Source organism: Eleutherodactylus coqui, chromosome 2 (assembly GCF_035609145.1).
Source record: "Eleutherodactylus coqui strain aEleCoq1 chromosome 2, aEleCoq1.hap1, whole genome shotgun sequence".
NCBI classification, from domain to species: Eukaryota; Metazoa; Chordata; class Amphibia; order Anura; family Eleutherodactylidae; genus Eleutherodactylus; species Eleutherodactylus coqui.
Window position 1 is genome coordinate 255,377,471 of NC_089838.1, and position 20,698 is coordinate 255,398,168.

The window sequence follows — 20,698 nt, forward strand, 5'->3', positions numbered from 1 at the left end:
TATATGCTTTTGTGCAGATTGCTACCGTAACTATAAAGCTATGGTCACATGTATAAATATTCACAATGTATATACTGAACATATCCACACAATTCTATAGACCTTTTGTATTGTTGTAACCAGACAGCTGAGTTCCAGTACAAACCTCTGTGCACATAATCTAAAATACTATGCACCTCTTTGTTCTTCCCCCTATCCCTTAGCAGGTGCAAGCACACGTGCTACACACACATGCCCTGACACGTATGCACTAGAATTGTGCTACATATCTACTATAAGTACATGCTACAAACATATATTCTCGCTGCCACATTTACACTAATCGTCATTGGAAAAAAGTCAAGCAGCTAGGAGTTGTCAGAATGGAATGAGTGTAACAATGATATAACAGCAATTCCGTAAGGGAGCGCCCCAGAGGGAAGGTGGAGGGAGAGTTGTCTTAAGAGGGGTGTTGTGCTGGGTATCAGGAGGATATAATAGGAGTAGACTCACCCGGCGTACCAGAGTCACCCTTGGTTAAGGGTGCTGTACTATGTCCACAATTCCGGTGTGCAGAGAGTAAGGTTTACATATGCCCGGTCCTCAGGACATCCAGTGGTGGAGAGCATCAATGGGGATCCGATTATGGGAATATTGGAGGACAAAAAACTGCAAAAGTACAAAGGAGGTCAAAGCCTAAAAACCCCAGCACTCCAGTTAAAACAGAAATTGGTAAACTGTTAAGAACTTGCTTCACAGGGGTGCCTCAGAATGCACCTCTTATCCAGAAAAGCCACAAAAGAGGGCCAGGTCTGGCAGGAAGGAGATCATGGGTGCCACAATCCAGTTGTAGGTACTTTATTCACAGTAGAAAAAGTACATGCTAAGCAATTGCAAGAACATGATTGCGTATGGGTGAGTTGGAACGCAAACGTGCGTTCAAATATACTTTTGCTAACCTTGATATAAGTGATTACAATATCAGAGAAAAATGATAATTTGTGGAAAACGGAACACTTGAAGGGAGGCTCTAGTACCCGGTTGTACCGCCTCTAGCTTGGATGCAAGATGTGATACGGGCAGGCATGGAGGCTCCAGTGCCCGGTTGTACCGCCTCTAGCTTGGATACAAGATGTGATACGGGCAGGCATGGAGGCTCTAGTGCCCTGTTGTACCGCCTCTAGCTTGGATACAAAATGTGATACAGGTGGGCATGGAGGCTCTAGTACCCCGTTGTACTGCCTTTATCTTGGATACAAGATGTGATATGGGCGAGCATGGAGGCTCTAGTGCCCTGTTGTACCGCCTCTACCTTGGATAGGAGATGTGATACAGGCAGGCATGGAGACCTGCATGTTTCATATGGTATTGTGCAGCATATCTGTTCATTTTTGCTGTAACTAAGTCTCTAGATCGTGCAAAATCATAGGTTATAGACCTTGGTGTCCCAAATGGTTGCATACATGTTCTGTTAGTGATAAATCTTGCGCCCTGGCAAGCCTCGAAGTGTGACAATGTTGTGGAGACATTCCTGTGACCACCTTGTGTGTGCGGCCTAGCATTATCCTGCTGGAAGCCTCTTGGAAGCCGCCATGAGAGACAACAGATGTGGCTGTAGGATGTCCTGAACATATTGCTGAGCTGTCATTGTCTTTTGTGTCACTGCTAGGGGTGACCGACTGTTGTATGTGATGGCACCCCCCAAACCATCACACCAGCAGTGGGGGCAGTGTGCGACTTCACGGTAAAGGCTGGCTTGAGGTGCTCAGCCCGAGGTCTCCAGACAGAGCACTGTCATCTGTGCCCAAACTAAACCTGGGTTCCTCACTGAAGACAACCCAGTTCCACTCCATATCGTCCAGTTTTGTCGTTCACAATACCACTGCAAACCAAGGCAGGTGTGGGTGGGTGTCAAAGGTAGTGCATGTAATGGGTGCCGTGAGACTAAATGTTCTTCAGCCAAGCGCCTAAAAATACACAGGAGCTTGTGGTGATGGTGCCACCCGGATAACGGACAACGCAACAGTTGGTACTGCTCATGCTTGTTGACGATCAGATGATCTTCTTCTACTGGTGATCTATCAAGGGTGTCCTGAGCCCGGTCACCTTGTGTGCCTGCCCTCCATGTGTCCACTGGTCCAAACACCTAATAGTCTGGTCAGAACGGCACCGGGTGGCGGGGAATTCATCATAGAGGCGTCTAGTGGTCAACAAGATCTAAACAAATGGAAAACGGGTCACTACACACAAGGAGCTTCCAACAGCCTTTTTATAAGCCAAGGGTGGAACCACTTTTGGGGTCTAAGGTGGCAAGGCCGTTCATCTAATCACACCACAACTCATCATTTGCATTTTTATTTATTTATTTTTGGTTCATGAGCTGCAGCGGGACAGGTACAAAATCAGAGGGGCGGATCGTTAGTCACATATTAGATGTATAGCCAGCAAGAGGCCCTTTACTAATTTGGTGGCATATCTGGTGCTGTGCCAATATGTGCAGGTTAGGCGATAATGCTGCCAGCATACATAATGTTATGCAGGATGGGTCCTCCCAAGCCCCCCTGTCCACAGGCAAGGTGGATATTCCGCTCCGGTGGTAGAGCTGACAGGTCTCAGCGGTGAGCCTATCTAATAGTCTCACCGCGGAGAATTGCGGCAATTGCAGCATGCCGCAATTTAAATCCCACAAGTAGAGAATCGCTATGATTCTCCGCTCATGGACGCCGGCACTGCCATTTCCATAGCAACACTATGGAAAGCTTCAGAGAGGTGTGATCAGCGGGCTATTTATCGGCATAGAGGTGCAGCGCTGATCGTGCAGCGGGCCAGGAGGGGTTTATGTAGCCTCACTGTTTGGCCATGCGGAGTAAAAACAAACAAGCTGATAATTCCTTTTTAAGGCTACCTACACATGGGTGCGATCGGGACGAGAAACACGTTGATTTTGAGACCTTTTTCTTGCAGAAAGTCTTCCCATCACTTCTGTGAAGTAGCAGTCCGAGGATCGTGCGATGTGTTTTACTGTTCTATTGAAAACAATGGGCAATGCGTCCTGAGGAACGCAAAAAGATGGGATATGCAGCGATTTTTCTTTTTTTTTTTTTTGTTAGTTTTTCCCTGTGAGCCGAAGAATTGCAAATTTTTTTATGACTCTATTCAAAAGAATGTTTTTCATATCTGCGTGTGTCGCAACGCACAGATATCGTTTGAATTTCTCGGGCATGTGAAATCGGCCTAAATGGATTGTGCCATCAGGTTGATATTCTGCGCCAACCGCTGGCAGTATGAACCTGATACATATGTACCTGTTGGCCTTTTGAGTGTAGTAGTCTGATGCTGTGGCATTTCAGAATAAATATACCGCTACTTTGAATTGTCACTTGGAGCGTAGCTGGCCTCTCCCCACTGTAGGAAGATTGACAGCTCTCTCCCTCCTTGTTTATAGGGACAGATCTTTGTCTTCATTCTGCAGGTTGGCGGAGCTCACCCCTGTGACCGGAAGCTCCACTCAGACTCAAATTTCAAAGTGTATTTGTAAAAAACCTAGGGGTGCAACAGCCAAACCTTGAGTGGTAGTGACCGTTCACTGTAGGGTGGCCCATATATAATGACACAATATTTAACATGCAATCGTTTGTTAACTAATGATATTCTGCTAAGTTTACTGGGAAAGAATTAACAGTATGCAGGACTTCTTCTTTTTTTTTTTTTTTTCCAGCAACTTACAGGACAGCATGATGGCAACCCAACATACTCCATTATAGTCAATGTCTGGAATCTGAGGGGTTTTAACACCAGTGTCACTTCTGTTCAGCTCCTGTAGCGGAGCATAAAAAAAGGAGTGATAATGGTGATGTGATCCCAAGTCCACTGTATTCAACAGAAGAGCTAACTGTAGTATCCCATAACCAACGGTGTCCTCGAGCGCTGCCCTGTTACCATGCCTCAAGCACAGTGCCTGCCAGGGAGTACCCGCATTCTTGATACCGCCAGCAATCTGCCCCAGTTCATACATGCTTCTGTCTTGTTCTCATACTGTCTAAGAAATGCTGTGAGTGGTAACAGGCATTTAGGGCTCATTCACATGGGCATATTGTCACTGCTTATTACGCACGTAACACACGATGAATGGAGGCAATGAAAGTCTATGGACACTCACACTGGTGTGTGGGCACTGGGTATCGATACGCAGGGCAAATAAATTGCAGTGTGCTCTTGGAGGCCTGCGTACGCAATGCCATCCCTACTAAGGCATTGTGAAGGGGCAGAGTTTCGATATACGTCCCTGCTCTCAACACAACGGGGAATTGGAAAAAAAGTCACCCTATGCATGTCTGTGACATCACATTCCTGGCCATGCGCAGTGCCAATTGCAGCTGGCACATGGTCTCTGCCAGCTCTCTACGGGCAGACTGAAAGGGCTGCAATGTGTACAGCGCTGTGGGATACTCAGTGGTGTACGCATACGCTCGGGGGAATGAGCCCTAGAGGGGTTATACATTCTTTTAGAATTGATGGTGTGTTCTCGTTTGAGGTGAATGGGACAGTACTTAAAGGGAGCCTGCCGCTTCCCCACAGCACCATAAACTAATTTATCTGTTTGTGACAAGGAGCCGAGTGATTCATTTCTTATACTCCCTCGCTCCAGCGACTCGACCGACTCCGTTACGCCCCTTAACAGCACAATAACTCAGTTTATGGTGCTGTGTGAACATGACCGGTCCCCTTAAAACAGCCACTGCCAAAAGTACTGTATGTAACAGTGCCCCATCGATGTAGAGGTTGCAGTGCTCACACAAGTGCCACAGCCCCTTCTAACAGCTGATTGGTGGAAGTGCAGTTGAACACCCACTGGTAACATATTGATGGTCTGTCCGAACGCCACCAAGCCCTTCACGTCGCAGGACATGCAAGTCTCTCTGTGTGTGCTTAATATGACACAGGCTCAGAAGCCCACCGCTTATCGTCCGCTGACACTGGGTCATAAAAGGTGCGATTGGGGTTCATGCTGGTTATGGCTGTTAACGTTTTAAATGCCACTGTCAATTGTGATAGTGGCATTTAAATACCCCGTTCAACAGTCCCAAACGGCCCTTGTAGGATGAGATGACAGGTAGCGTCCAGGTGTCATGGTAGCGGAGAGCCTTCTGAAGGCCACAGGATCCATGTTAGCCTCTTACTCCCCAACTCCACACCATTCGCAATCTAATTGGTTGTTTGGATTTACGCATTCACGGTGATTAGTTATTTGGGTTGGCTGATTCACGGTGATTGGTTGTTTAGGTTAGCTCGTGTAGAGTTGGGGAGTAAGAGGCTAATATGCCCCCAGGACTGCTATGCATTTCTAGCTGTTAGGACATTACTGTAGCAATGCCACATACTGCAATACTTATTGCACTACATGGTATAAGTGATAAGACAATCGCAAGTTAAAGTCCCCTAGTTCAAGGTACTAAACAGTTGTTTCTTTTTAGCCAAAAAAAAAAAAAAAAGGGTTGTAAAAAAAAAAAATTCATTCTGTATTTATAATGCAAAAAAACTAAAAAATTTTTTATATATAAAATTTTTTTTTTTTTTTTTTGGCTGCATCCAAAATAATGCGTTATTTATCCTGCTCAGTGAACTTTGTAAGAAAAAAATGCACAGCACCAGAATCGTACAGTTTGGTCATCCCATGGAGTTAAAAAGTCGTAAGTACTCCAAAGTGGTACCAGGTGTAAACCACAGATCGTCCTGCCAAAAAAAACAAAGAAACCTCCCCACAGCTCTATTGATGGAAAAATGCGTTCTAGCAGAGATGTATAGCTTTCTAGTACCATGAACACACAGTGGGTCTAGAAAGTCTTCAGATCCTTTCACTCTTTTGTACATTTTGTTATGTTGTGGCCTTGTGCGAATAAAATAAAGAACATTAAGGCAGGGTTCACACAGGGCGGATTCCCGTCGGAAATCTTGCGGTTTGGCCACAGCAAAAACCGAGAGATTTCCGCCGGGAGAACCGCCGCGGTTTAAGCCGCGGCAGCTTTGAAGAGGCCCGGCCCCATGCTTTTCCGTTGCGGCCGGCTCTCATAGAGGAAAGCGCGGCCGTGACATAAATAAACGAAAGTAAACAGACATGCTGCTTCTTTTGAAACCGCGGCCGCCGCAGCCGCGGTTTCAACCGGATTTACCGCAGCGGATTAGCCGTCCCGTGTGGACGAGGTTTCTGAGAAACCTCGTCCACATGGCTGGCTAATCCCGAGATTAGCAGCCGCGGGCGGTTTTGCTGCGGGCGGATCTGCTGCGGCAGAACCGCGGCAAATCCGCCCTGTGTGAACCTAGGCTAAGGCTGGGTTCACACTGGGCATATTCCCATCAGAAATCTCGCGGTTTGGCCACAGCAAAAAACCTCAAGATTTCTGCCGGGAGAACCGCCGCGGATAAAGCCACGGCGGCTTTGAAGCGGCCCGGCCGCTTGCTTTTCCGTTGCGGCCAGCGCTCCCATAGAGGAGAGCACGGCCGCGACGAAAATAAACAAAAAAGAAAAGATAAACAGACATGCTGCTTCTTTTGAAACCGCGGCGGCCGCAGCCGCGGTTTCAACTGGATTTACCGCAGCGGATTAGCCGTCCCGTGTGGACGAGGTTTCTGAGAAATCACGAGATTAGCGGCCGCAGGCGGTTTTGCCGTGGGCGGATCTGCTGCGGCAGAACCGCGGCAAATCCGCCCTGTGTGAACCCAGGCTCAAGTTTACTCCTCATTCTGCACTTGGTTCCTCAAAGTGATAAAATGTTATAAATCTTTGTAGATAGTTTTTCATTTAAAAATAAAAACTTTGTGCTGACATAAGTATTCACACCCTTTGGTATGATGTTTGAAACTTGGCTCTGGGGGCCTCCTATTTCTCTTGCTCATCTTTAACCCCTTAGTGACAGGGCTTTTTGGTTTCTTTTTCCATTTTTGTTTTTTCTCCTCCCTTTAAAAAAATCGTAACTTTTTAAAATTTAACCTTAGACGTAGCTGTATGAGGGCTTGTTTTTTGCGGGCCCAGTTGTGTTTTTTAATGTTACTATTTAATGTACCAAATAATGTACTGAAAAACTTAAAAAAAAAATTCTAAGTGGAGAGAAATGAAAAAAAATAACATTCCGCCATCTTTCGGTGCCTCTACGACCCACAAACTGCAACAAAAATGACCCGATAACTTCTTTCTATGGGTCAGTATGATTGCTGCGATACCAAACTTATATTTTATTTTATTTTTTGCTGTACTACCTGTATTTCTTTTTTTTATGTGTATGTAATATATATTTATTTATATATTTTTAAAATTATTTTCAGTCTGTTTTCTGCACACAAAAAACGTTTTTTTTAATCTTCAGAGATAGTTGTGTGAGGGCTCATTTTGTGTGATACATCTTGTCGTTTCCGTTGGTACCATTTGTGAATGCATATGACTTTTTGATCTCTTTTTATAACATTTTTTTTTGTTTTTTTGGCTTTATTTTTTCTTTCAGACAAAGTTCAACCTGCGGTGTAAATAATGAATTACTTTAATAGATCAGACTTTTACGGACGCAGCAATACCAGGTGTTTTTTTTAAAAACTTTCTACGTTTTCTTTTAGTCCCCACGGGGGACCACAACTAGCGATACTTTTATCGATCCTGCAGTATGATGTAATGCTATAGCATTTCATCCTACTGCATTCTGACAGGCAGGCTATCAGTCCACCTCCTGGGGATGGCTTGATGGGCATACTGCCAAGACAGCCCTGGGGCCTTTCAGAAGCCCCGGCAGCAATGACGCACACACGGCTCCCCCGATCTCACAGCGGCATTTAAAAGGTTAACAGCCCCAATCGGCCACGCGGCGTCGGAGCTGTAGTCTGCGGATGTCAGCTGTAATAAACAGCTGACGCCCGTGCTGTATGGAGGGAGATGGCAACATTATCTCCCTCCATACACGTCCTGCAATGGCTGGATGTAAAATCACTATAGGGCAATCCCTAGGGGGTAAAGATGTTTCTATGCCTTGATTGGAGTCACCTGTTCTCAATTCAGTTGATTGGACATCTTTTTAAAAGATTTTCCTTCTCATATAAGGACTCACAGCTGACAAGGCATATCAGAGCCAAAACAAAGCCATAGCTGGGTAAGAGCTCAGAGACAGGATTGTGTGGAGGGACAGATCTGCAGAAGACTACAAATCATTCTGCATTCAAAGTTCCCTGGAGCACAACGGCCTCCATAATTCTTTAAATGGAAAAGTTTGAAACAGACAGTTTAGTGGGTTAGCCAGGTTTAGGAAGAGTCCTAAGTAATCTAGGGAGAAGGTCCTTGGTAAGAGGTGACTTGGTCATTTTGGCTGTGCTCCAAAGATCCTGTGTGCAGATGGGAGAGACTTCTAGAAGGGCTTTATGGCAGGGTGACCAGAAAGAAGCCTCTCCTCAGTAAAAGACACACACGAAAGCCACCTGGAGTCGCTAAAAAACACCTACAGGACTCTGAGGCTGCTTTCACACAGGCGAGAAAATCGTGTGAGACTTGTGCGTTGCAAGATGCCATCTTGCCATCTTTTGAATGGGGTCATACCCATGAGCGATGTTTTTCTGCATGGCGATGCATAGCTATGCAGGAAATTGTGGCCTGTTCTATCTTTCTGAGTGCTTTCGTATCACAGCGCCGCCCACGTCCCAGGTACACGTGATGCGAGGTCTCCCATTGAAAACTCGAGGGTTGCTACATTCCTGAAGTGATGCAAGGCTGTTTTGACAAGAAAACGACTCACATGGTGGTGACTGAGATATGGGGTCGAGATTCACGCCCCCATATGCTCGCCAGTATGAAGTTAGCCTGCAGAGCAAGATTCTCTGGTCTGATGAAACCAATATTTAACTTTTTTGCCTCAATTCTAAGTGTTCTGTCTAGAGGAAACCAGGCGCTGCTCATCACCTGCCCAATACTATCCCTACAGTGAAGCCTGGTAGCATCATACTGTGGGGTGTTTTTCAGCAGTTGGGATGGGGAAGCTGGTCAGGGTTGATAGAAAGCTGAATGGAGCAAATTGCAGAGATATTAATAATAAAAACCTGTTCCAGAGTGCAAGGGGCCTCAGACTGGTCAGAAGGGTCACCTTCCAACAAGGCAATGTCCCTTAGCATAGAGCTAAGACACCACAGAAGTAGCTTAGGGACAACTCTGAATGTCCTTGAGTGTCCCAGCCACAGGTCTGGTATGAACCCAATTGGAAATCTCTGAAGAAACCTGAAAATGGTCATCCACAACGGCCCCGATCCAACCTGGCAGTGCTTGTGAGGATCTGCAGAAGATTCCCTAATGCTGGTATACAAACCTTGTGGTGTCATATCCAAAAAGACTGGAGGCTGTAATCGCTGCCACTGGTGCTTCAACTGAGTACAGGATCTGAATACTTTGTCAATGCAAAATGTTAGAAATCTCTGTCGTTTCTTTTTCCTTTTTTTTTTTTTTTAATTTTTTTTAAAATTTTTTTTAAACATGTCCAAATTTTCTATTTTCACTTTGTGGTATAGAGTGTAGAATGCCGGGGGGACAAAAACGTACATTTTGCTATACTGTGGCCTTATGCAAATGAAAAAAAATATCCGAGTGAGAGGTTTTGAAGACTTCCCGTGTGTATATGTGTTTGTATTTTTTAATGGTACCGGACAAGAAAATTGGTATTATCATAAGTGCACTGAACCACAAACTAAAGTTGTCATGTCATTTTTGCCGTAGTATCGAGAAGCCCTTCTGCCACCCCACTCCTCCCCAGTCACCCCAAAAAAGGCACAACTGTAATTTTTATTTCTTTTTCCACTTCACTCAACTTATGATTTTTTTTCAAAGTCCTAGAAGTTTTTCAGTACATTTATATAGTATGTTGTTCCCAACAAGAGAGCCACGTGGTCTTGTAGATATGATACCTTTTAATGGCTAACAAAAATACATGATGTTATAGCCAGCTTCCGAACCAACGCAGGGTACTTCTTCAGGCTTAAATGGATTGGATCTGAATCAATTTAAGCCTGAAAAAGAACCCTGCATTGGTTCGGAAGCTCGCTATTACATCATGTATTTTTGTTAGCCATTAAAAGGTATCATATCTACAAGACCACGTGGTTTCTCTTGCTGAGAACAATCACATTTTGCTCTACTGGCTAACATGGTACCAGATCTTTGTTTTCATTATAGTATGTTGGTGACATTGAAAAATACAACTTATTCCACAAAAAACAAACCCTCAGGCAGCTACATCGACGAAAAAAGTTATGCGATAAAAGTGGGGAGGAGAAACTTAAAATTAGTGCGCCATTACAAAACACGCAGGCCCGGAGAAACAAAGATGGCTGAACTGTGCCTCTCATTACCAGATAGACTACTCATGCATACTATGCATGGCGTGCATGACACTACATGCTGGTCTGACTGGTCAGTGCTGCTAATCCGGGCAGCACTGGTTAATCAAAGCAGATGTAGTGTCTTTGACTAATGATGCATAATAATGTCCAGTGTAAATGAGGTAGTCAGAGAAGCTAGTGTGGCCATCCTATTTTTTTTTTTTCCCTACAGGCCTGGAGGATCGCTCCAAGGGGTTAATATTATAAAGCCGAATAACCCCTTTTAAGTGATTCTATGTAAGTCATGGGGACCTCTATACAGTTCATAGAGGTAACTTCTATGACAACAACTCAGTACAGTGTCTCATTCCACATTTTATGATTATTTTGGATGTATTTTTCAATGAGCGCTGCTTTTTTTTCTATGGTGTATTTTGGTGCTTGATTAAAACTAATACTTTTAGTAATTGTTAATCTATTTTTAGGGGTCCACTTCCCTTGATACACAATCCTAATCTAATAGGGTTACTATAAATACTCAAATATCTTGTTTATACAACCATTTAACTATTGGGGTTGGATTTGGAGCTACTAGGCTGATGTCAGGGTTGCCCTTTCCGGGGCATGTGCTCCCTGTGGGTAACATGATACCAAGGTATTGGGGACTTTTCATTTTCACCCACTTCCCCTTTTCTGTTTCCTTTCCCTATTGCTTTTTTGACTCCGTGTGGATAAAATATATGTTTATATCTTAATTGTTATTGATTGGATAAACGGGATGGCTGAGTATTTATTTCTAGTGAGCCTATTTGAATACAACAGAGCTTTTTTTGTTGTTTTTCCCCCCATAATGTGAAATGGAAAGTAAAATTAAAAGCTGGATTACCAGCAAAGCCCACAAGATGGTGCACAGAGACTGTCGCTTCACACTGCACTGCTGAATTATATGACACTGGTTAGCATGATACACATGTAACTGGTCTAGTCATGTAGTTCCTAATGTGCCAACAGTGTTTTTACATGGGACTGGCGGGGGTACTTATGTTTATCATACTGCACAAATGATGCGGCCAAAAAACGTATCCATTTTTAATTGGGGGAACTAAAATGTAATTATTAATAGAACAATTATTATAATCCCTTTTGGTTTTGATGTAAATGTGTTCTGCTTTTCTTGGCGATACAGAAAATGATTATTGAAGTTAAGCATAGCAAAAAGTGGCGCTGCAGTACAACCTTTACAGGATGATTTTTGTTTTTTAATTAGATTAACCGTTTTGTCACTTTCTCTTCTTGTATAAACCTACAACCCCCACAAACAGCCGCCCATGAAAGACAGCCAGTACAGCAGTGTCTAAATATTTTCAGTAATGGCAAGAGCCAATTGGCATCCAAAAATAAATGGGTCAGTGAATATTCCCAAGTTAGGTGCCAACATGAGTGTTCATTAGTAGCTCGCAGTCAAGTAAACAATTGAGATGTCCGATAAAAGGTTCTTGAGATCAAGAAGTGCAAATATACGGTTCCTAAAATACTGTCTTACGTAATTCAGTTAAACATGAGAAATGTTACCTATTTGCCAGTGCCAGGTTTGGTAAATTAGGAACATCAATCCAATGGCCCTAAATAGACATGAGTTTTGGTATGTGATTTTTATTTCTTTTTTTTTTTCCATGTATACCCCATGCTGCAATTTAATGATTCCCTCACAGTGGGAGGGCTAGCTTGTTTCCAACAAGCTGCAATTATCTTTCGAGTCTGACACAGAAAAAAACTGGATCCTCCGTGCTCCTAAATTCTCTGCAGACCTGTCGCCCAACAAACCCAGTATGTGGATGTCGGGGTTCCTGGACCCCACAGCAGACAAGTTGCTGTAGGAGCCAGTTTCCTGTTAGGTTTATTGGCTCCTGGGATTTGTCCAGTACTTGTATCATGTAAGAAGATATGTACAAGACTGTAGGATGAGTATATTTATGCAGCTCACGGAAACTGCAAGTCGTCACATAATACCCTTAATTATGGGGTACATTATTCCTTATAAACTGAATGAGAGACGGGCTTTTACAATAGTTAAAAAAAAAAAAACCAGCAACAGGCCAAGAACTTAAAAATTTAACTTTGAGTTTTTACTTCTTCATACAAAATCCATTGTTATCCCACATGACAGGTAATGATTGCTTATTAGAGATGAGAGAACATACTCTGTTCGGGTGTTTTTGGACCCGAGCACCGCTTTTTCCGAGTAACTGACTACTCGGACGAAAAGATTCGGGGAGCGCCGGGGGCGGCGTGGTGGAGCGGGGGGTAGCAGGGGGGAGCTCTCTCTCCCCCACTCCCCTCTGCAACCCCCGGCGCCCCCCGAATCTTTTCGTCCGAGTAGTCAGTTACTTGGAAAAAGCGGTGCTCGGGTCCAAAAACACCCGAACAGAGTATGTTCACTCATCTCTCTTGCTTATGCATTCATAGGTTTCTTTTGATTTTTTTTTTTTTAATTCTTTATAGTTTTCAAACTTATAAACAAGTTTGTAAGTTGGGGATCGGTGATGCATCATACAGTAAAAAGGGGGGAAGGGAAGGGGGGCAGAGAAGTGGAATGGGGGTTGGATGGAAATGCAAACAGAGATGTTGATATATCCTAAACCTCTGCATCCAGTATAGATTTGTACACATCCGAGCCTTGGAACATTATCCAGGGGGAGTCAAAGGAATGAGGGGAATTGTAGGGTGCTCATTGAGGTCACCTAATCTACGGGATCCTAGCCATGGCAACAGATGCAGCATTTAAGCCACACTTGTCTCCGGGGCTTCATATATGCATACTCTACTGCACATTACTCACATAAACTAGTAAAGTATATAGAACAGTGATCTCTATATACTTTACTGCACAGTACTCACATATTGGCCCTTGATTTATTTCTCTTGAAGCATCTTAACTTGTGTTTAGTGTAATATTTAACTTACAATTGTCCAATTGGTGCTAATATGCAAAACACTATAAAATCTAGCCAGTCAGCTTGTGCCATTTAGTAAAAACATATAAGATTGGCCGAATCTTCTAGCCAATCTGTGTTTGCCACAGAATAGGGCTGAAAACACAATTGTAAGTTAAATGCAAGTTACAATGAAACCATTTGTCTGCCCTTGTGTATGCCCTCCTACCCCTTGTGCCACAAGAACGGCTATGATCTGTCAAGGCAGGGACTCTACAAGACAGCTGAAGGCATCATGTTATCTGGCATTAAGATGTTAGCTGTAAATCAATTAAGACCTGTAGATTGATGAGTCGGGCCTTCATGGATCAGGCTTGTTTTTTCCAGTACATCCCACAGATTCTGTATCCGGTTGAGATCTGCTGAATTTGGGGGCCATGTCAACAGCTGGATGAGGACTATGACATTCTTGAACCATTTTTACAGTGTAGCAGGGCCCCTGCTGAAAGGGGTGGCTGTCATTAGGGACACCATTGGTATGAAGGGTTATATTTGGTCTGTGACAATGTTTAGGTAAGTGGTACATGTGTCAAAGTGACATCCAGGAACCAGGGTCCCAGCAAAACTTGAACCAGAGCATAACCTTGCCTCTGCCAAATTGCCTTCTTCCCATAGTACATCCTGGTAAATCTCTTCCCCAGGTAAACACACACACACCCGCATGATGTAAAAAAAATAAAATAAAATAATCAGACCAAGCAATCTTGTTCCATTGCTCAATGATCCAGTTCCGATGCTCACATGCGCATTGTAGATGTTTTCGGCATGAACTGGTCCGAATGAACAGTGTGATTAATGATGCACTGTGTATTCTTACACCTTTCTGTAAGTCGGCTTTAACGTTTTCAGCAATTTATACTACCATTCTTTTGTGGCATTGGACCTGACTGGCTAGCCTTTACTTCCTACAATGTACCAAATGAGCCTGCTTCCAGTTCACTGGTTATCCTTCCTTGGACCACTGTTTTAGGAGGTGTAAGCCACTCCGGGAGCACCCCACAAAACCTGCCATGTTGAAGATGCTCTTATTCAGTCATCTAGCCTCCACAGTTTGGCTCTCCTCTAATTCGCTCAGATCATTACACTTGCCCATTTTGCTGCTTCCAACACATGAGCTTCAAGAACTGACAGTTCACCCGCTGTCAAAGGGCCCTTTTTACACGGGCCGAATTGTTCCGATTCCCATGAGAATCTGATTGATTGTTTGTAGATGCATGAACAGAGTAAAGACTAGCGATTATTTTATGAGCTTATTATTCAGTATATGCACACTTAAAAACTAAATGACGATCGGCCTGCGTAAACAGTCATTCATTCATTCATTCATTCATCCATCTATCTATGATCGGCAGCCTGTTTACTGTGAATGGAGGTGGATGGCCAGAAGCGATCTGCGGCCTGCTCCGTCTCCATTCACTCATCAATGATGGTTCCTAGGTAAATGCATAAGGACAATCGTCGTTGGGATGACCTGCAGGTCGTCCCATTATAAAAGGGCCCTTATATACCCCACCCCTGACGGGTGCCAATGTAACAAGATAATGTTGCCTTCGCCTGTGAGAGGTTTTAATGTTAGGACTGATATAATTGTACATGATGCTTAACAGCGATGGTGTTTCTGTAATGAAATTTGGCAAATGTAAAACCCCCCACAACATCGTTACTCCTCGTATTCCTCTTTTGTGCGTGTGGTACTGCATCTTTATAGCTTCTTCACAGATCAAAAAACACCATCAACATCATCTTAGCCTTATCTACCCATCTGATTCAGCACTGTGTAAAAGTGGCTACTGCAGGGGGTAATGAAGTGATGAAGAATTGAGACATCCATTTCATAGTGGAACTAAATGAATTGGGCTTATCTCTGCGGGGAGACTTTGATGTTCAGCATTGTGCTGTGCTTTAATTCTAATCCATTACTACTGTAAAAGACCAGAAAGTTGAGCTCTGTGTTTTCCCACTGTTTGCTGCAGTATTTCTCTTGCTGACCTTTTTAGAAAAAAAGTGTCCCTCTCTCTCCCTCCCCCGACATTCTGTCTAATGCTATATTCTGCTGTTCTTGATTCACAAGCGATACATTGTATAGCCGGGTCCTGTGCGCTACATTATTTGTGGCTTTCTCAATGTTTTTAAAACAGAAAAAAAAACAACTTGAAGTCTTCTCAATCTTTCCATCACATCCAATGCAAAATTATTTTAAATTTTGTGTAGGCAATTGGGTTATGTGAGGTCATTCTTGGGGTCTCCGGTTTTCCAAGGATATATTTATTAAAAAAAAAACTAAAAGAGAAGCCACCATAGTTCACAAGGAGCCATCAAGACTCTTGTAAGGAAGTGAACAAAGGTAGACCTGCTGAAGAGGCAAGTTGCTGCACCAAAACAATATATATAACTATTATATGGTTATATGGTGATGGGCCAGGACAGATCTCATGGTGTTAAATGCCTATATTCCGCTATATATGGGAAAAGTCTTCCAAGGAAGCGGACAATAAAACCACCTAGGCATAGTGTAAAAAAAACTTAGCTATTTATTAATTTTTTTTTTTCCTAAAGGTTAACTGTAGGATTTCTCCTAGCACTAAAAGTGCCATTACACCTTCAACAGCCTGTCACCTGCCTATAGCACCATTAACTAAGTTGTAGTGCTGTTAGGTGAGGCGACAGGGTGTATGTATGTGTGTACATATTATATTATATTTCTACTTGACCGCTCCTTCTTTCCAGTGGTGTCCGCCACTGAAGTCTGCATGAAAATCGGATTTTTTTTTTCAGCGTTCCATGCACACGCTCTCCCTTACTACTGAAGAGTCCGGTTTTTCATGTGGCGCAGGCACCTAAGTTACAACCACCGTGGGAACAAGTGATTCTTTAAAGAAAAAAATTAAAAATGCACCCCGTTTCCCAGTTACGAACGACTGCCTGTTTACCATGAATGGAGGTGAGTGGCAGGGAAAGATCTCCAGCCCGCTCCGCCCCTATTCACTGAGCAGTCATCACTCGCGTGTGAAAGCACAGGAGCAAATAAGGGAGATGGAATAAATCCTCCACAGTGCCACCTATTGAAAGGCAGCATTCCTTCAAGCCAAAGTCAGACTTTTTATACAAGCCTTGTTACAATGACCGGGAATTAAAAGCAAAGCCAGACCCCATGTACAGACAGCTGTTTCAGGGTATTTGCCCTTCATCAGTGTACAGTAGGAGTCTCCCTTTGCTAGCGAGAGGCCTGGGACGGGGGTCAGAAACATTATCTTTTCTCCTTAGGGAGAGCAACTATAAACTAAGTGAGGAGACTCAAATGGCCATGCACGCTCCTCTGGGTAATATGCAAATAAGGGAGATGGAATAAATCCTCCACAGTGCCACCTATTGAAAGGCAGCATTCCTTCAAGCCAAAGTCACAGGAGCAGTAATCATTGGGATGAATGTATATGCAAAAGGACCCTACGATTGCAATCTCTATATATAGTCCTATATAGAAGTTGCGAAAGACAAATGGTGTAAATGTCAAACACTATTGCAAAAATGATTGTCAACCCCAAATGCATGCACTTAAGTGAAAAGAAAAATAGTACCCCAACTCCTCTTCCTAAACGTGTCCAAAGGCTTAAAGGGAATCTGTCACCGTGTTTTTGCTGTCCTCGGTGAGAGCACAATAGGGTGGTGGCTGTCACACTGATTGAATTGATATGTCTGCTGTATATCTGTGCAGTAGTTGAGGAGAAACTTGCATTTTTTTTTAGTAGCAGCCAGAGACAGAACTAGTCCTACATATTTATGAGCTGCAGCCTAGCCACACCCATCCTGCCCTCCAGCCAATGATTGGCAGCTCTATGCACAGTAATGAACAGAGCGCTATTAATCAATGGATAGAGGACAGGTGGGAAGGGTGTAGCTAGCTTGCAGCTCACGACTTCTAGAAGTCCTCTACGCCTGTTCTACTCTTAATAAGACCGCCTGCAGGCGGCCAGGTCAGATACGGCTGCGAGAATTCTTGCAGCAGGACCCGACGCGAGCTCCTGCTGCTCCGGCTCTTTGATGCGCAGACAGGAGCCAGGAGCCAGCAGCCAGGGAGTGACCTTTCTGTGCAGGCCTCTGCGAGCCCCACACAGAAATGGAGCATGCCGCGATTTCTTTTCTGCGCGTGGTTTGCACAGACAAAACGCGTCTGTCTGCCTAGGATTACGTTTTCTAACACAATCCTATGGCAGTGGTCACGGGCGGAAATCCTGCGGGAAATCACAATCTCCGCCCGTGTGCAGGAGGCCTAAGGTGCAACTTTTTCCCAAACTACTGCACAGATACACAGCAGACGTATCCCTGTAATCAGCTGACTGTCACTACCTTGTGCTGCCCTCCGATAGGGGGGCAAGAAAATTGCTGACAGTCTCTGACATAAATCTCTTTATATACATGTACTGGAGCTTTCCTTTCTATAAACCTAGTTTCTTGAATATTTTTAATTAGAGTTTGGAGCGGTTGGTGTGCCGGGTGCATGTTGGCACGTCCAGGTTGTCTCTGTCCTGGCACTCAGGTGATGGGCTGTCATTGATATAACGTGTGAGCAGGCTGTGCATCCTGCCGCTGTAGCGCTGCCTCCCATAAGCAGCTAGTTGAGATGTTACTGTGCCCGACAGTAAGACAATATGGAGAGATGCAGCAGCTCTGTGTGTTCCTCCCCAATTATTCTCTCCAACAATTAACACCATGCTAACCTGACACATTTCCTCGTTCTTGCTTTGTAAATCAATGCCCCTTCTTCTATTAATTCCAGACGTTAATATTTTGTTTCACGCGAGGGCCGCCATTCACCCGTCAAGCAGTGTGAACATTATGTAGCTGTCAAGATGCCTGGGGATTACCCAGCATGCATTGCCTGTGAGAAAGTGACACCATGGAGGCCTACTTTTGAGATGTTTATTTTGAGAGTAAGCTGACAGGCATGAAGTCCTGATCCCAGAGTAGCAATCTCATTTAATTAAAGCCCTCTTTTTATTAGAGATTTTCCCACTGTTTCCTTCCTTTCTTCTTCTTTTTTTAAATTTTTTTTATTTAATATATATATCCAAGCAATTGTAAGCCCGGCTCCTAAGACGCTTTATTGAGAAGCGCTTGAGATGGTGTAATTAGCTTCCTGGAAAGTACAGGTCTCTTTTGTAAAGCATTTAAAAAAAAAAAAATATATATATATATTTCTTTTTTTTTTTTTTTTTTTTTAAGATTTATTGCCATAATTTCAAGCAATTTTAAATTTTTATATACATGATCAATCAGTTTGCACATCACCTTTGGGGCCTATGTTTGGAGTGTAGTTCGGTAACAGGGTCTCATTCACCCAATAGGGGCCAAGAGGTGGCCTTTTGGTCTCCATCACACCGGTATACATTGGTATACCTTTTGTGTAGTGAGCTTTAGAATGCCAATTACATGCACTTCCTTAGTGTTACTAGGACTGTTGACTGCAGGAAAAAAGTATATACTTTGTATGAGGTTTTGCCACAATTTGGTAACTATGTGGTGATTTTTTTTCACATTAGTGTAGAGCCTACATCAGGGCTTCAGTCACTTTGGATGGCAAGAAAAGAGCAGCATGTACTACTGTTCTTGCTGTCAGGACTTGGGAACCTTGATGGACCCCATTATAGGTCACTGAGGTCTGTCGAGGCTATGATGTCCGTGTGGCTATGATGTCCGTGTGAATATTGCCTAAGATTTAAGTTGCACTAGACTCAAATATTTTTCTGAAACTGGTGATTTATTGTGTGTGTGTGTGTGTGTGTGTGTGTGTGTGTGGTTTTTTTTTACTTGTTTTTTTTTAAGAATCTCTTCTAATCCATAAACCTTTTTTGTTCTAGGTACCAGTGATCCTTATGTTAAATTCAAACTGAATAAGAAGACCTTGTACAAAAGCAAAGTTATTTATAAAAACCTGAATCCAGTGTGGGATGAGACATTTGTGTTGCCTATCCAAAATCTTGAGCAGAAGCTGCAAATCAAGGTGATGAGATGCTCAGCAGAACTTTAAATACCTCTTTTTAGCAACCCTGGTTTTTAACATTAGGCTTACCGGTTTCAACCTGCTACTTAAATTACGATTACAGTACATTTTGACCCAGTGTTATTTCCTATGGTTTTTAAGTAATTTTGCTCTACATCAAAGTAACTTAATATTTCCATTAATAGACAAAATTAATAAAAAAAATAAAAGTATAATCTCTCAAGCTTGTAAGAGCAATAGAAGTTATGTAGAATGTCAGTGCATTGGGTCAGATTGACCACCACCATCCTAATGTTTAAATACTCTTCATTATGTTTACAGGTTTATGATCGAGACTTAACTACTGATGACTTTATGGGTTCTGCTCTTCTGGATCTTCAAGAGCTCGAACTAAATAGGTATGTGGTTTTTATCATTAAAACCCCACTTTTTTGTTTACCTATCTCTTGTCTGCAGGCAGGCATTTGTCTTACATGTCTGTTCCTATATCTGTAACTTTCTGTGGACTGCTGAGCGGTTGGCAGTCGGCTCATTTTAATACCTAAGCCAGCCCTCTTTTATTACAGCCCATGCCGAAATAGAAAGAGGGGCTGGCTTGGTTATTCTAATAAGCCGACAGCTAGCCCCTCATCGATGACATCTGGGGGGCTGCAACACCACATGACCGCTTATCGGAACTGAGTTGAGAGTGATGTTTTTAATCCTCTTCTCCTGAGTTTTTACAATATCTGGGTAACCCTTTTAAGTGGATGTGTACATTGCCATACACTTTGAACAGTAGGCGGTGGGCCATACTATGTAGGTAAAAGTTCTAACTAAACTCATTAGGATGTTTAATCAAGTGAACGAAGTGACTTCTGGTCTCCTAAAAAGAAAATAAATACAATTAACTGGTTAGCCAGGTGAAAAATAGTGTTATCCTTCTTACTGAGGGCAATAATAACCTTTTTTGGAGTAATTGCATGGTGCTTGAATATGCTATGACTTTGATTGATCGGGGTCTAATTTCTAGGACTCACAATGATCCTGAGAATAAAGGAGCCACAGACCTTCAGCACCTCTAAGGGTATTTTCCCAGGTTCTGACACATCGGTGGCAGTGGGGGAGATTAATCCTACTAAAAAATACCAAAAAATGCCAGTGCTCCCCTGCTGTGGCTCCCGTCCGCCGATGCTTTGTTTACTTGACTCTAACAGTCATATGAGTTTTTTACCCTCACGACCGCTGCCGCCAATAGGGAGCCTGACCGGGACCTCATCAGCGACTTCCCGTAAACCTGCCAGAGGCTTCTACATTAGAAGCCCAAGTAACAAATTTACCGGACATCACCAGGCCAGAAGAATTGGTGATGTCACCTGTCCAATGCCGTGGTGCTGGAGCGCCTAACAGT

At 43.4% G+C, this 20,698-nt stretch overlaps 1 protein-coding gene across 2 annotated transcripts in view; it reads left to right on the forward strand.

The window, feature by feature from the left end:
* MCTP2 (multiple C2 and transmembrane domain containing 2) overlaps nucleotides 1–20,698 on the forward strand; it is a 176,105-nt gene that overhangs the window by 65,036 nt on the left and 90,371 nt on the right. For both annotated transcript variants that reach the window (XM_066592835.1, XM_066592834.1), the window contains exons 5-6: nucleotides 19,166–19,308; nucleotides 19,630–19,706. In XM_066592835.1, coding sequence (XP_066448932.1) covers nucleotides 19,166–19,308; nucleotides 19,630–19,706 — 220 coding nt within the window. The remainder of the gene's footprint in view (nucleotides 1–19,165; nucleotides 19,309–19,629; nucleotides 19,707–20,698) is intronic.